Source organism: Alosa sapidissima, chromosome 23, assembly GCF_018492685.1.
Source record: "Alosa sapidissima isolate fAloSap1 chromosome 23, fAloSap1.pri, whole genome shotgun sequence".
NCBI classification, from domain to species: domain Eukaryota; kingdom Metazoa; phylum Chordata; class Actinopteri; order Clupeiformes; family Clupeidae; genus Alosa; species Alosa sapidissima.
In genome coordinates this window covers 17,499,510-17,517,009 of record NC_055979.1, presented here as the reverse complement: position 1 = coordinate 17,517,009, position 17,500 = coordinate 17,499,510, and the positions used below count along the sequence as shown (strand labels likewise).

The following is a 17,500-nucleotide window of genomic DNA, read 5'->3' as shown; positions in this document are numbered from 1 at the left end:
GGTATCTGCTAGACAACTGGAACCAAAACATGATTAGTTCATAGATTTCACATGTAAAATTCATTTTATACAACCCCACCCCCATCTTGCCTGTTCATAATTCTGAGAAATTCTTGAATTGTGTGCATGTGTGCGTGTACATGTTTATGTTTATGTGTGTGGGTGTGTGTGTGTGTGTGTGTGTGTGTGTGTGTGTGTGTGTGTGTGTGCGTGCTTGTGTGTTTGCCTGCGTATGTGTGTTTGTGCATGTGCATGCATGCGTACATATGTCTACTGTGTGAGTATGTGTCATACGTATGATTACTGTGAATGTATGTGTGTGCGTGTGTATCTGTTTATGCACATGTGTGCACATGGAATGGGTTAACATGACCCCTGGAGGCAAACATACGAAAAAATTGGTCATCCTAGGCCCTACGGTTCTCAAAATATTCACAGAAAACTGTGTCTGCCCTACCCTCCTTTTGGGGGGTCCAGAACAGCGGGGGGGCTACAGATCAAAACAAAAAACGATGGTTCCATGCTATCCATGTGGGGTTACATGCCCACCAAGTTTCGTGTACCCTGGTCTTTCAGTGTCCCGGAATCCTTGTTGGTGTACGGTCACTAAATGTACACATAAATTATTTTATTGTAAGGCCCCCCATGAACGAAAGTTCACAAAACTTGGCATGCATTCGGAGGGTGTCATAATGATCCTACACTTTCAATTTCGTGCAGTTTTGACCATGTCAGCCAGAGATATTGTGATGAAAACACCTAATTTTTTGCTTTTTCATTTTTAACTAGGTGGTGCTATACATGAAATAAGTGGTAATGGGATGGGTTGACATGCCCCCTTAAGACCAACATACCAAAAAAAGGTGGACCTCCTAGGCCCTACGGTTCTCGAGATATTCACAGAAAACTGTCTCCGGCCACCTACAGGCCAGTTGGTGTATAGTAACATAAATTAATTTATTGTGTGGCCCCCCATGAACGGAATTCCACGAAACTTGGCGTGCATTCAGAGGGTGTCATAATGATCCTACACTTCCAATTTTGTGCAGTTTTGACTATGTTAGGTCACAGATACCTGCGATTACAACACCTCATTTTTACTTTTTTGTGTTTAACTAGGTGGCGCTATACATGAAATGAGTAGTTATGGAATGGGTTGACAAGGCCCCTTGAGATCAACATACAAAAAAAAATGGTCCTCCTAAACCTTACGGTTATCGAGATATTCACAGAAAACTGTGTCTGCCCTACCCTCCTTTCAGGGGGTGCAGTCCAGTGGGGGGGCTACAGATCAAAACGAAAAACGATGGTTCCATGCTATCCATATGGGGTTACATGCCCACCAAGTTTTGTCTACCCCGGTCTTTTAGTGTCCCGGGAATCCTTGACGGAAATTTGGACATGCGAAAAAGAAAAAAAAAGAAAAAATCTCACTAAACCTATATGACCGCCGCTTTGCTGCGCGGCGGTCATAATAACTGTGTGTGTTACATAGAGGGAGGGAGATGGAGGGATGCCTGTACGTGTGTGTGTGCGTTGTGTGTGTGTGTGTGTGTGTCTGGTGTCTGTGTGTGTGTGTGTGTGTTGTGTAGAGAGAGAATACCTGCGTGTTGTGTAGAGAGAGAATACCTGTGTATTTGCTTTGTTCAACTGTTTTTTTGTGTTTTGTCCACTGTAAATGCAACTTAAGCGGATATCTCCATTATAAAGAAGAGCAGTAATGCTATAATACAGATACAGTTGTTTCTGCTTCTGAATCGGCCCCATCACTACATGCACTCTCGCTACCAAACACACACACACACACACACACACACACACACACACACACACACACACCTGTCACTATATGCACAGGAGTCTCTCTCTGTCACTCTCTCACTCAGAATCCAACAGAGACAGACAAACAAACACACAAACACACACAGAGAGAGAGAGAGAGAGAGAGAGACAGAGAGAGAGAGAGAGAGAGAGAGAGAGAGAGTGAGAGAGTGAGAGAGAGAGATAGAGAGAGAGAGAGAGAGAGAGACTCAAAGTGCAGCTATGCAGTCCTGTAGGGACTCTCAGGATGATTCTACAAAGCGAAAGTTTGAGTTTCCCCCAACAATCCTCTCTGGAAGTGAGAGCCGTTACATGCAATACATCTCTAATATCACCAGCCAGCCCCTCCACATCTTCAAAGGGCCCGTTTCAAAAGGCACCCGCCCCCCCCCCCATAGCCAGCACTGGAAATTACATCAACAAGGAATACTGACCAGAAAACACCGGTCACCAAAAGTAATACAAAACAAGGCAAAAGCAAGCCTGTGTGTATCACAGAGACGGGTTATTATTTCATGTTGACAAAAAAAAAAGAGAAGGCACATATCATCCGCACTGATGAAGAAATTTCAATACAGTACATCCCAGAGTCTTCTTTCATGTGCCATGAGCACTTCAAAGTCCTCCTCCGCAGTGTCTTTGTGGGTGAACTTCAGTGAAATGGGGAGTGTGTGTGTGTGTGTGTGTGTGTGTGTGTGTATGTGTGTATGTGTGTGTATGTGTGTGTGTGTGTGTGTGTGGCGGAATGAAGATGCAAACAGTCCAGACATCAGAGGACTGGACGCTGGGACCCCCCCCACACACACACACACTAAAAAAAACATCCCCACACTCATCTTCTTCCTTGGATGGCCATGACATCTCTGCAACTTTTAGGCTTTCAGAAAACCAAAGTGCTGTAATGTTTAGAGTGTGTGTGTGTGTGTGTGTGCGCATGAGTGAAAACCCCCACATTCATCTTTGTTATGATCAGCAGAGATGTCACTGCGGTAGATTTAACATCTGAGAGGTGTGTTGCCCTCACTGCAAACAGAGTTCCGGCCAACAGATGTCTACCAATCTAAACTATTAGACAGCATCGGAGCCAATTTCCTTCTTCATTACCATCATCATCATCATTATTATCATCACTGTGTGCATCATAACAGATCATGAGTCTGTTTCACACAACCACAAGCTGTTCAAGCACTGGTCAACATATTATGAACATTCAAATTATGGCTTTCCTAATCTAAAATCATAACCATCATTGTCATGACCATCAGCATCATCATGATCATGACCATCACCAGAATCACACTACTCTTTAACATCTTCACTCTGGGTGATAAAATAGACAAAATAACGTCAGTGTGTTATCATGAGAAAGTTCAGTAAATGAGGTTTCAGAAAGGCTATAACATCAGAGATCATTCTGCAAGAGAAGCAGAGCTTAAGGCTTTAATGCCCTCCATATTGCAAGGGACTGCCAGCAACACTAACTCAAGTGTTGCACACCAACAGTATTTGCTTGACGTCTGTCTTTCACCCTCATCTCCACTCCACAAATATGGTAATGCCCTTATGCCTCAGGAGATCACTGGTTTAATATGTTTACTACTGACCTTTGTCAGACAAATATACAGAAAGTCTGGCAGTACATTCAAATATATTACTTAAAGGGAACTCTAGAATTTGTTTTGAAATCTTTAGAAAACAAGTGGTTTCCTTTGAAGTGCATGCTTACTCCATATGAGTACCCACTTTAATTTAAAAACTCCTCACACGTATACACACACACACACACACACACACACACACACACACACACACACACACACACACACACACACACACACACACACACACACACACACACACACACATACCTGATCAGGAAAAGGGCATAACATCACTTTGGAATGATAACTTTTGAAGTATAAGCATTACATAAATCATGTTGTGCTCTTGCCTCACTCTCCATGTAACTCTTACTTGCAAAAGTTTTCTCCCTCTCTCGCTTTGGTCTGAACCTTTGAAAACTGCCTCCCTCAGAGGGACTTTTGCTTTAAACTTCAAATTATTGCATGTGTCGAATCCTCTAATGTTTTTCAGTGCTTGAATAAGAAGCCATTCAACTCATGCAATTAAACTAAGCACACTTAGCTCAGAACTACCACATCACACCAACTACACACCACATACCAAGGCGTGCTCTTTTCCAGAGCAACCGCTTTTTATTTTTTCGACTTGGTTTTGGTTGGCTTGTTTACACACACACACACACACGCACACACACACGCACACACACACGCACGCACACACACGCACGCACACACACGCACGCACACACACACACACACACACACACACACACACACACACACACACACACAGACACACACACTGTGTTGCTCACCCATCATAGAGGTTGCAGGATCGGACACAGGTGCGTCCTCTGCTGAAGTAGCGGCAGGTGAGACATTGGTCAGGCCCCGGGCCCCAGCAGCCTCCGTCTGAGCACAGCGGATCACACACCATTCGCTCTTGGGCTGTTGGAGAGAGAGAGAGAGAGAGAGAGAGAGAGAGAGAGAGAGAGAGAGAGAGAGAGAGAGAGAGAGAGAGAGAGAGAGAGAGAGAGAGAGAGAGAGACAGAGAGAGAAATGCACCTTTAGGACTTTCTGCATTAACAATCAGTGTCAGTGTCAGAATCAGTGAACCTAAGAGCAGCCATGCGCAAACAATAGACTTACAGTCACAGTCATTTACACACATGCACTCACACATGCACACACGCACACACGCACAGACACAGACACAGACACACACACACACACACACATAAACAAAGAAAAAAAATCTGAAATACATGCACAATATCATTATTTCTGTGTATGTCACATACCACATAGACATCCAAGACCTTATTTCACAAACATTTGACTTCTGTGAGCCAACATCAACCAGGATATAACCACAGACGACCTGGAGTGAATTATCACCCCCCCCCAAACGCCACCGCCACCGCCACCGCCACCACCACCACCCTTTATCACTCTGTATATCTGTTTCCACCCATACCTGTGCTCGAGCCGTTAGGCTAGGAACTGAAGTGGTGTGTATCAGCCAGCCTCTGATCGATCCGGCTGCTAAGACACTAATGAATGAGCTCACAAACTGAGCCATTGATCCTGTGCACCTCTTTGTCATTATTGTGCTAATTACATAAGCTTGCAGCTGAACACTGGGGGGGGGGGGGGGGGGCCTACTGCCTGACTATGTCTTCACCAGCCACACAGACCGTGCGTGTGTGTGTATCCGTGCGTGCGTGCGCGCGCGCGCGCGCGTGTGTGTGTGTGTGTGGCTAAGTACAACCAGGTGTTCGTAAGTTATGAAGGCCTACAGGGCTAATTATGCTCATTTGGATGGAAGCTGTTGGAGGGTGTTTTGTGGGGAAGAAAAACAATGTGTATCTGGCAGCAGTGGTCTGATGTCAACTCAGAACTTTTGGTGAAGTTGTAATTCTGTGCTGATGAGTGCATATGGAGTATGATTGATCAATAGATGACTAACAGACATATAAAGACACAAGACTTACACATTACATCTAGCAATACATCTAGCTGATAGACAAAACTATAAATAGATAAAACTAAAAGTGCTCCACCAGCCATCATGACCACATTCTACCGAGGCACCATTGAGAGCATCCTCTCCAGCTGTATCGCTGTGTGGGGCGGAAGCTGCACTGAATACAACAGGAAAGCCCTGCAGCGCATAGTGAACACAGCTGGAAGGATTATTGGTGCTTCTCTCCCCTCCCTGAAGGACATTTACACCTCCCACCTCACCCGCAAGGCGACCAAAATTGTGAGTGATGCAAGTCACCCCGCACCCCGTTTGATCTACTGCCCTCTGGGAAGAGGTACAGAAGCCTGCGCTCCCGCACCACCAGACTCACCAACAGCTTTATACACCAGGCTGTTAGGATCCTGAACTCTCTCCCCCCTCCACCCTCAGCTACATAACATACTGGACTTTTAGACCCAAAATGGCTGCCTTGCACTACTCCACTTGCACTACTCCACTTGTACACTTGCACACTTGCAACTTGTTCACTAGTTCGCCCTTCTATATGATTGCTTCAGCTAGACTAGAATGTATGGGAGAAGTGCGTGTTTGGCAAGGTAGCTGTCCGTGGTCCTGGAGTGCCTGGAGCGGATATCGCGATAGAGCGATGACCGCTTGCACCCCCCTGTGTAAGGAGGATGAGTAACAGGGCAATTGGTGAAATGGAGGAGTAGGGGGAGGAGGGGGGATGATTTCGCGAACGTCGGAGCGTGTGACGTATGGAAAAGGAGGTCGGCTTAAATAGGCCTACCTTGCGGCGGCAGTGGGTGAGTTAATTGCTGTCAATCATCCTGAAGGCTCCACCCGAACTTTGTTTATAAAACATCATTTGTTGTTTGTCCTGTTGTCCTGAACACTTCTGAACACACTTCTGCTGCTCTTACATAACTTGCACCACTATGCCACTTGCATACTTAGGTCAAACAAAACTACCTCAGCCATTTATTGGCCTGACTTTTTATTTTATTTATTATATTGACTGTCTACTGTATGCACAATTGCACAATTTCTACCAAATTTTGCTGCTCTTATTTCTTCATTGTATGTGCCTTTTTATTTTTACTTTTTATATTGTTTACTTGAATGTTATGTTTGTCTGTGGACCTAATTGGTAAAATATGTCTTGTCTCCACCGTGGGATAGTAGGAAACGCAATTTCGATCTCTTTGTATGTCTTGACATGTGAAGAAATTGACAATAAAGCAGACTTTGAAAACAAAGACGGAGACAGATCAACCAGGAGAGAAAGCTGACGGTTGGACACTCACTGCACTCTTTGGGGTCTCGGTTGCTGCGGATTAGGGCTTTCTGGGTGGTAGTGCGGAACAGGCGGGTCCAGTTGACCGTGTTGTAGAAACACAGCTGGCTGTTGTTGGTGATGTAGACGTTGCCGGCACTGATCTCACTCAGGGACTGGAACTGCAGTGCCGAGATCCAACGTTGTTTCAGGATCAGTAGAGAGATGCCACTACGGTTGGACAGACACAGACACAGACACAGACACACACACACACACACACACACACACACACACACACACACACACACACACATGAGTTTCAGGAAGTAGGTGCTTTGGCCCAAAATGGCCCCCAAGATTCCTGAATTTCAGTGGCAAAGATGTTACAGTGGATGGAATGAAACTAAACAGTCCGTAGATGCAGAGCACAATGCAAATATACAAACTGTCGCTTCTCCTACCATACGCACCACACACTGTGAATAGGGCAGCAAGTGTCGGAGGGGGTACAAAAATTTAACAAATAAGAGAGCTTTAAATGCAAACTGCCTTTTCAGTCTTACCACATAGCAATTCTGCGTTGGGCACCCAAATAGCCAACAGCGGCCATGCATGCAGTCACCAAGAAACAAACTGCCTGTCTAATGCATAGATTGATGAATTTCATTATCAGTTCTGAAATACAGTATATGAATGAAACAATAACTGTCGGATGCACACAAAGCTCATTATAGTCCACAACTTTGCACTTGCAGGCTGTGAAAATGTGTATTCTACTTGGATGTGCCTGGTTCATTTGAACAATGCGTGTCTGTTCTCATGCATCATTTGTTTGCATTCTATCCTACTTCCAACTCAGTTTCCATTAAAGTCAATGTGAATATTTTAATGTGCAGGCAGGCACATTAGAATGTTGAGGCAGATGCCATCTTGTTTACAATTTACAAAATGGAGCCGGGCCAAAATATCTCTCAGATATCTTTCAGGAGCACCCAGACTCAAATCACTGGAGAGAAATCTGTCAGTAATATCTACTGTTGGAAGCAAACATGGTGCATACTCAGCTCCGATACAAAATTCCTGATGTCATCAAAGTTTCCAAATCTAGACTTACAACACAATTGGCATTTTGTGTCACTTGTGTATGGCTAGCAGACCCCGGGGAATCATAGTCTGATTATTCAGTTTCATGGTGCTGCATCAAAGTTTCCAAATCTAAACAAAATTTGTTTTTTTTTATACTTATCATATTTTGTAACAATGTTCACGTCCCAGTTATTGTTTTGTGCAAGTTATTGTTTTTGTGACTTTCTATGATTACCGATTGCTAACACTGAACAAAAATGATGTGTCTACTTCCAACACCTTATACTTTAGTGTGATAAATACAAATAAACATTGACAAAATTATCTAAAAAATCTAAAAATGTTGTGCTGAACCTACCACTCCTCTCATTTTCTAGTTAATGAGGTAGCCCCTAAAGACATACATAAAAACGCCTTGGTGACTTACTACTGAAAACAATTTGTAAAGATTCTTGATAACATTTTACGCTGTCTATATACACACCCATTTAAAAAAAAGAGAGATAAATACTTTGAAGAAAGAACCCGCCACTTTTAGTGCTGAGATCAACGCAACTCCTGGAGGCATTCATTTAGAGAACATTCTATAGCCTTGCCTCTGCTGTGCACTCCCTGGGTTTTGCCTGGACTCCACGATCAGAAAATGCAAAGCAGTTATCAAAACAGCATATTAATCAAGCAAATACTTTCCAGGCATCAAAGCAGTTTTTTTTTTTTGCTTATTTTTTTGGGTGAGAGTGTACAGCCGACAGGGTCATTACCATCGGCAGCATTAGAGAGCTGATCAGTGCATGTGTGACGAGGAGCTTCTAGGGAAAGTACTGAGAAGGAGGGGTGTGTGTGTGTGTGTGTGTGTATGAGCTTGTGTGTATGGGCACATTTGTGTATTTACGTGTATTTATGTGTGTTTGTGTGTGTGTGTGTGTGTGTGTGTGTGTGTGTGTGTGTGTGTGTGTGTGTGTGTATGTGTGTGTGTATGTGCGCATGTGTGTGTGTGTGCATGCGTGCGCACACGTGTGTGTGTGTGTGGGTGTATGTGTGTGTGCATGTGTTTGTGTGCATGCGTGCGTGCGTGCGTGTGTGTGTGTGCGTGTCTGTATGTGTTTGTGTGTGTGTGTGTGTGCGTGTGTGTGTGTATGTGTGTGTGTGTCTGTGTGTGTGTGTGTGTGTGTGTGTGTGTGTGTGTGTTTGTGTGTGTGTGTGTGTGTATGTGTGTGTGTGTGTGTGTGTAGCCTGGCAGCAGGGTAAGGAAAGCTCCAGAAGGTCCTGACCCCTTGCACTAATCAACACAATGATCTGAAGCGAGCTATGCTCATGTTTATGTTCAGCAGAATAAACATATCTCTAATTTAGAGAGAAATGTAATGTAACGAGTCTGAAAAACGCCCCAGATATGGAGAGCTGGATATGTAGATGAGACGTCGAAGCAGGTCAAGGCCTGAGGCCACAAATCTGACCTGAGAGAAGTTTATTTCAGCAAGAGTTTCACTTCAAGTCAGGAAGATGGTAAGAAATTAAACAGCTAACTTATTGTAGATGTTAAGTCAATATCATCTGACCCAACCTCTGATGCTTCTTGCAAGCAATTTCTGAGGCATTCTGTTTAAATCTGATAAAACATGTTTTCCCAGTTCTAAGAAAGGTCATTCAGTCACTTGTTCACCCAGGGCTGCAAAAATATGTTTGAAGGCAAATTAATCCTTTAAAAAAGCAATGCAAACAAGCTCTAGTTCTCAAGACACAATACTCAAGATTACTTGAGTCAATAACCATATTTAAACTAACAAATAATTTGGCTGTGAGCCACCTTAAGCATGATAATTTAAAAATAACAACAAAATAGATTTTTAATCAGCTAGTTAACTGGGGAATGAAAGTAGCTTAACAGACGAGCTGATGCAGGACGATGAAAGCAGGTGGGCACAATTCAGCACTGCCAACTCGCAGTACAGACAACAAGATGCAGTACAGACAACAAGAGATTGGTTTGTGCCATAATAATGCCCTAATTATTATTTCATCCAACGACAATTCATCACCTGCTCCAACTTTGGATGGATCCTGCACTTCATCCCACAAGACGTCTGTCTCATCTGGCATCAGAGTGATTTTTTATCTACACTTCTGCTGCACAGTCTGACAGCAATTCAACCTCCCAACAGCTCTCTATCCTCCAAACCCAACCAATACAACATTAAGCGGGTAGGGGGAGAAACTGTCAAAATGTAAGGATATAAAGAAGAGACACTAACTTGCAGGCTATTGTTAAGATATGCTGCAGCAGGCAGTTAACATTTCATATAGCAAATAATGAGTGCTGATGTTGGCCTATAACCTACTGTTCTGGCAAAGCAGTACCAAGTTCATAGGTTCAAGACTGAAATGCTCCAACCTCTCTAAAAGCAGTGATTATCTTTGGAGCTACTCATTATCACCATCACCTGACATTTGTCGATTTAGACTGCGCTTCTGATAGACACAACTCCACTTTCTCTATCGCTGTCCAGATCTTTCTCTAGGTACCGCACCCACACGTTTCTCTCTGTCTACATTCCATATCGCTATTGAATCATCATTAACTCGGAGACACAAAAAATGTAGGTTGATGTATACATTTCTATTTATTATTTCTGTCGATCAATTTGTTTGTGTAAAGGGTGGAAGGCCTCAGACTTTTCAAATGCATGATTGAGTATGGATCTGCACACTGCAAGTTGTCCTACCTGAAAAGGGATCTGCCTCCGATGGTAGCCAGGTGGGAGAAGACGCTGAGGTCAGTCATGTTCTCCGGCCATGACTGGATGTTTAGAGAGCCTTATGGGAGACAAAGGAAAGGACAACAGATCACAATCACTGGTTTCTCTTGTTGATTCTTATTTCTACTTGCTTTTCTATCTGTACTTTTATTTTTCGTACATTTCATGTCTTTATCTATCTGTTCAGTGAAGTCTTCGTCCCTCTAAGTCTCTGTATTTTGCTTCACTCTAGTTTGTCTGCCTCAACTGTGAAGCACTTTGGGTCAACTGGGTTTTTAAATGTGCTATATAAATCAAGTGACTTGACTTGACTTGACAATCCCTCATCCTTATTAGAGCTGAACAAAGTTTAATCTCTGGGCCCCACACAATATGGCCAGTAATGAAGTTACACTTCCCCATAGATGGATGATGCCAGGAGCAGAGAGCAGAGTAGTCACAGAGTTACACAGTGGTGTTTGCTGGTGAAAGAGAAACACGTTTCCAACAGTTTGCGGAAACTAGAAGTGACTGTGATGAAGTCTCTCCTTAGAGTACAGGCCTAAACATTCTCCGACAAAGTGGGCCTGTTTTGTTGAACATCCATCCTTTCGCCTTTCCGTTTTACACTATGTATCTTTTTTTTTCTCATTGTCAGCAATAAGCTCTATTTGGAAAATGTGCTCCAAGACTGGTTGCTGGAACAATAAAACTCAATGCTTAGCCATTCTTTTTATAGACACTTTTTAGCCCCAGTCGGCATTGCACTCCACTACAACAAAGGTATGACAGATATCAGGCAGAGAGAGGGAGTAGGCCTGATATAAATTGGCAATATCCAGACCTGCAACAATGGCTGGAGAGATATTTCTAGATATTTTTCAAGGGCTTGTGCGGTTTTTATTGCCTCTCTACAGCAAGAAAAACAGACCCATTACTCTCCAGGAAATATGTACGCGAGCAGGAAAGACAATATCAAACTAATTAAAAAGACGAGTTTTAATATCATTGCTCTTGATCTTTTTTTTCCCACCTCCCTTTTTTCCTATGCGCGTCTGTGTGTGTGTGTGTGGCTGCGCTTGTTTCAATGATCAATATTGCAGAGACTGCCACACAGGGAGCCTATGAGCCGGAATGGCAGGCGATGGGCATGGGAGCGGGCGGTGGCGGCACTCTGGAGAATGGTCATTGCTCTTCCTTATTGCTGGGGTTTTCATTATGAAAATGCGGTTTCACTCCATTACCTATTTGGCACAATGGCAAAGCCTGAGTTTAATGTGACAAAGGGCTTTAAACATGAGGTATAGCTCATCGCTCTCTCATCCTAATAGGTATTATCAAACAAATAAATATCCTGCCAGCGCGCACGCCCACGCAGGGAGACATGTGGAAAATGTACTTGTGCCGACAGAGGCATGCCAGGCCATGCCAATCGACATGTTCGGTGGCAGTGAGCCAGGCTCCAGCCATGTACAAGGCGCTAGGGGCGCGCTGTCTCTCACCTGTGATCTCCTTGACTGTGCGGAACACGTTCAAGCGTTCCGGATCCAAGGCCTCGATATTATGGTAGCTGTCCCTATGGAGGGAGAAAGGGGGAGACGTGAGAAGAAGAAAGAGACTGACAGACGGACAGACGGAGAGACAGACAGAATCAGCAGTCGTGACTGACACCAACTCTCTCTCTCTCTCGCTTTATCTCTCTATCTCTCTCTGTTTATGTGTGTGTGTGTGTGTGTGTGTGTGTGTGTGTGTGTGTGTGTGTGTGTGTGTGAGAGAGAGAGAGAGAGATGGAGGCATAGAAAGTATAAAAACACAGACATCTTATATACTTGGAGGAATGACTATCAGTCAACAAAATGGGAGATAATATCAGCATTAAATCAATAGCTTTTAAACTTGACAGGGATGGTTCCCCTTTGACAATAATAAAATCTGGCCAGATCGGTTTTGTGATTGGCTATGTATCGTTCCAAACTCTGGATAATTGTATGTTAGGCACATATCCGTTGGATTACTAAATATGCACGCTGTTCACCTTGTCTAATAGGCCCTGATCATATCACAGAAGTGTGACGTTGGCTGCAAACTCATCACCAAATTGAATAGATACAGACTATTATGCAGTAAGAACACTGCCATTCTTGCCATGCTAAGGGACCGTGTTCCATTTGCATTGCACTCTCAACTTGAGCTGTAACTCAGCGACCCTGGTGGGCCTGTCCCACACTTTAGGACATGGAGAGTCTTACATGGAGAGACATACAGAGTGACCCAGACACAAACAGGGACAGAGACAGAGTCAGAGGAAGAGTTGTGAGGTAAGGCCAAAAGAAGGAATAATGGACAGAGAGAGAGAGAGAGAGAGACTGAGGAGGTACAGAGATCTGCACCTCCTCCTCCAACTTCTTTCCTCCTCTTTCAGTGCAGTCGGGTGAGGTGAGGTTAGGTCATGGGAGGTGAAATGAAGTGATCGCAAGGCCTGCGACCCCCCCCCCCCCCCCCCGAGATCATTCCAGAGTGAATCCGACCGCTCCTGTCGGCCCGACTGGACTGGAGTGCAGCCAAGCAGCCCGTCCTGTCTCAACGCCCGGTGGAGGTGAGCATAGTCAGCACCTCCACAAAGACTATGTCTCCACTGACCAAAAAGAGCACTGCAGCTACAGACCCAAATGGGACACACAGGCCATTTGGAGACTCTGTCTGCCTGTGTGTGTGTGTGTGTGTGTGTGTGTGTGTGTGTGTGTGTGTGTTTCTGATCCACTTCATTTATATCAATTCAAATCAAGTGACACAGTAAAATGCTTTAGTGTTAAGCCACAAGCCCATTGATAATGTACTACTTTCTGCGCCTGTTCAAGTGACTCCAGATAGATAGATAGATACTTTATTGATCCCCAGGGGAAATTCAAGAATTTGTTAAACTATAACCAGTGGGACTAAGCATTGACTTACAATCTACACTCAGTGAAACAGGTTGTGTTTGTGTCAGTGAGCTGAATGGTGGACGGTTGCTCTTGGGCTAACTTGGGATGGCACTCCCAAAACATCACTGTACCAACCGTTATAGATTTCCTATGTTATGAAATCTACTTACTTACCCTTTAATACCAGTGATTAGAAAGATGAGGTTGCCGTTGATCTTGGTGCAGTTGACAAACTTGTCGATGTTGCTGGAGTCGACGGTCTGAGCGGCCTGCAGAGTGCCTGTCCCTATGCCGTCACACACTGAAATGGAGAGTCCAACAACACAGTTGAGATGTCCATGTACATTTTCTTCAACTTGCATAAGGCTGATCTATCATGTTTAAATGTTACCAACAGAACACTTTGTTTTTAAAATTTTAGCTGTAGATTAATTGACTTCATTTGTTAGCTGCGAAGTGTTTGAAAACATTCAAAAGTGACTGATACAGTGGTTAATCTCTCTCTCTCTCTCTGAATATGTGTGTGTTAGTGTACTATATGTCTGTGTGTGTTTGTTTGTGTGTGTGTGTGTGTGTGTGTGTGTGTGTGTGTGTGTGTGTGTGTGTCTGAGAGAGAGAGAGCGAGAAACTGAGAGAGAGAGAGAAAGAGAGAGAAAGAGAGATAGTGTGCGTGTCTGTGTGCACATTGGCAGAATAACTAAGCTTGCCAATATGAACAATCCCTGCGTCACTGTTTATTCAGTATATTCATCAGACACAGTAATGGCCATTATAATGATAATGCAATGGACTTGTGTTTGGAAAAACAAGCTGATAAATACTTGGCACATTTCCTGGTGTGGCTGCTATTTTGATAGTGATTTATATGGCCTAATTCAGTCACTGAAAAGCAGATCTATTATCGTTTTCCCACAAATTCCTTTCAACCTCCCCTCCTCATCACTCATTACCCTCTCTCCTTATAATAGAATAATCAAGCAACAACCAATCAATGCATGGAATCATAATTCATGTTCAAAGCTTTCGGGGGAACTTTTGATGTTTACTGTGGAAAACACAGCCTGGCAAAACTTTTAAGCTTGACTGAATGGAACTTAGGCTTTTGGTTCGGATTCATCATCTTCTTCGAACTTTGTATATATCCCAATGTCAATATCCTTCCAATTAAAGCAGAATTTCTGTGATGTGTACCTTTGGGACATATGTCCGTGCAAGGAATGCAGATTTTGATGTTATTCCTTTCAACCTCCATCTTGGTGCTCGGGCAGGCTCTCACACAGGCACTCTGGTCGACCACAAAGTTATCTGAGAGGCAAAGTCGAGAGAGAAAAAAAGATGACACATCTATTCATATTAGGATACATGTATACCATGCACTGGTTAATTAGCTTTTTCCTGAGAGTAACTTGGGGACTTTTAAGAAAAATCAGAAGAAAGGAAAAAACTAAACATTTAAAAAATATCAAAGGCACTGCTATGTGGATGTGTAAGACACAGTGAATGGGAGTGAGTGCTGTATATAGTATGTGAATGCCTGTGCTTCTGGGCAAATGTTATTTTATGTGTGTGTGTGTGTGTGTGTGTGTGTGTGTGTGTGTGTGTGTGTGTGTGTGTGTGTGTGTGTGTGTGTGTGTGTGTGTGTGTGTGTGTGTGTGTGTATGTGTGTGTGTGCGTGTGTGTCTGTGAGAGAGGGTTTTATGTGTGTGTGTGTGTGTGTGTGTGTGTGTGTGTGTGTGTGAGAGAGAGAGAGAGAGAGAGAGGGTCTTATGTGTGTTGTATGTGTGTGTGTGCGTGTGTGTCTGTGAGAGAGGGTTTTATGTGTGTTGTATGTGTGTGTGTGTTTGTGTGTCTGCCCTTACGTGGACACTTCTTGACACAGAATGCCCCGTAGGTGTACTTGGCATTGGGGTTCTGCTCCAGCTGAAAGGAGGTGGGGTTGTACACAAATGGCTGGGGACACGTAGTGACACAGGCCCCACTGTCGTTAAAGTTAGTACAGGCCTGGAGCAACAAGTAAACAAACAAACAAACAAGTAAATACAATCTACAGTGAACTCCCTTGTTTCTTCCAAAATTCTGCTAAAAGAAGCAACCATCGTAAAATGTACAAAAGATTGGAAAAACAACAAAAAAAAGAGTAAAACAAAGAAGTAAATAAACATGTCAACACGATTAACTAAAACAACTTCCATTATGGTCTGGCACAAACACCTTTTAATGTGATACAAATTGCCGCCACAAATTGGTGACAGACAATTATGAAGGTGGAGTATTCCCAAAATAGACACATTACATAGAATAGTGTTATTATGACACATCCACTGGGATTGTACGGCATGGCACCTTCTGATGACTATCATGGCACCACGTCGTTAACTTGATACAGAGATTTCATATATTTGAATGTTTTATTTGTTCTTCACTTTGCTGGTATGAAGTGAGACTGATGCTGTTTGGGGCCAGCGAGTGCAAGCCCACATTTAAGTTCTCACTAGTCCTGGCAATAAATGAGAACAAAATTGAAAGCATTGATCCAGAGAGTCATGCAAAAGGGTGAAATGCTGTCCTAATTAAAACTCTTGGCAGGTATATTATCAACGACTGCAACCTGCAATAACTGCCAGTAATTGAAATTCAAGACGTTCTATATTATGGGCACAATATTGCCAGAGTTGTGAGTCATTTCATTGCATTAATCAATTCCCAGTTTAATTGCATGATGAAAATAACAAATTGCTTAAAAAGTCAAGACATCGGAGTTCTGGAAATAGAATTATGAGTGTTGGCTATTGTGTGAAATTGAGTCTGAGGCCCAACTTCAGTGCTCTCATACGGCTAGACATAGGCCCTTCAAAACAACAAAAAATACATAAACACTAAGAAATGTAAACATTTATATTATAAAACATTTGATCTTACATTTACCTAACTACAACAGTTGTCATGAGACCAGATTTTGTTGATTTTAGCATCAAACCAAGCGCAACACCTGCGACAGGTGACAAATTCCGGCTGACATAAACATACTGTATATCATGACATGTTTCTGAGCGGAAATGACACATGTGGCACGGTAAGACAACCGCCCACAGTAGCCGCGTGTATTTCTGGTGTGTGGTGTGTGTTGTGTGTGTGGTATTTGTTGTGTGTGTGGTGTGTGTTGTGTGTGTGGTGTGTGTATTTCTGGTGTGTCAGATTTGACAGATTGCTGATGAGGGCCGCCTCTATTGGGCTCTAATTGGTGCCGTTTCAGCAGGCAGCATCATCATCTCTTGTCATCAGCGCTGGTCCTCGCTGTGTGTTTGCCTGTCTGCTGGGAAGAGCTCCTGTGGCTCACACACACACACACACACACACACACACACACACACACACACACACACACACACACAAGCACACACGCATCCATTCAGACTGCAGATGGCTACCGCTAAAAGAACTGTCTCAGTAGCTGCAGGACATACCATTTATTATAGCTTTGTTTTAAGCCTTCCTACAGTGTCCACCAGAGAAAGGTGTGCTACTAATATTGAGATAAAGATTGTGGTGCTGTATAGTATGTTTGTGGCGTCTACTTGGGGAATACTGTGCATATTCATGGTTCTGTGTTTAATGCGAGGTCAGTGGGGTGTGTTTTGGGGTGGGGTTGGGAGACGTACGAAGCAGTCGGTGTCCTTGGGTCCAGCGCAGCCTCCAGCGCACTCCCTGTGGCAACACTGACTGACCAAGGACCCAAAGCAGCGGCCGTCACATTGCTCCGCACACACCGTCTTGGTCACTGGAGAGGGATGATAATACAGAACACACACACACACACACACACACACACACACACACTCACAAACAAATACATACACACACACACACACACACACACACACACACACACACACACACAGGTTAGAGCTCTTAGTAGTCACCTATGGATTTCAACAATGCAAACAGGTATGTGCATTTCTTGTCTACAAAACATTCATTTTGCTGTACAACAGTGGCTTAATAGCTTATCAAACTGATGTATCAAAAATTATGCATCTGCAGTGATAAAGATGCTGACTGTTTCCCTTGAAGGATAGACAGATCGA

At 43.6% G+C, this 17,500-nt stretch overlaps 1 protein-coding gene across 2 annotated transcripts in view; it reads right to left on the bottom strand.

The window, feature by feature from the left end:
• Positions 1–17,500, bottom strand: part of LOC121698748 (receptor tyrosine-protein kinase erbB-4-like) — a 266,829-nt gene that overhangs the window by 59,670 nt on the left and 189,659 nt on the right. For both annotated transcript variants that reach the window (XM_042081092.1, XM_042081093.1), the window contains exons 6-13: positions 17,075–17,193; positions 15,275–15,416; positions 14,607–14,720; positions 13,590–13,716; positions 11,994–12,067; positions 10,480–10,570; positions 6,699–6,898; positions 4,220–4,352 (exon numbers count right to left, since the gene is read on the bottom strand). In XM_042081092.1, coding sequence (XP_041937026.1) covers positions 4,220–4,352; positions 6,699–6,898; positions 10,480–10,570; positions 11,994–12,067; positions 13,590–13,716; positions 14,607–14,720; positions 15,275–15,416; positions 17,075–17,193 — 1,000 coding nt within the window. The remainder of the gene's footprint in view (positions 1–4,219; positions 4,353–6,698; positions 6,899–10,479; positions 10,571–11,993; positions 12,068–13,589; positions 13,717–14,606; positions 14,721–15,274; positions 15,417–17,074; positions 17,194–17,500) is intronic.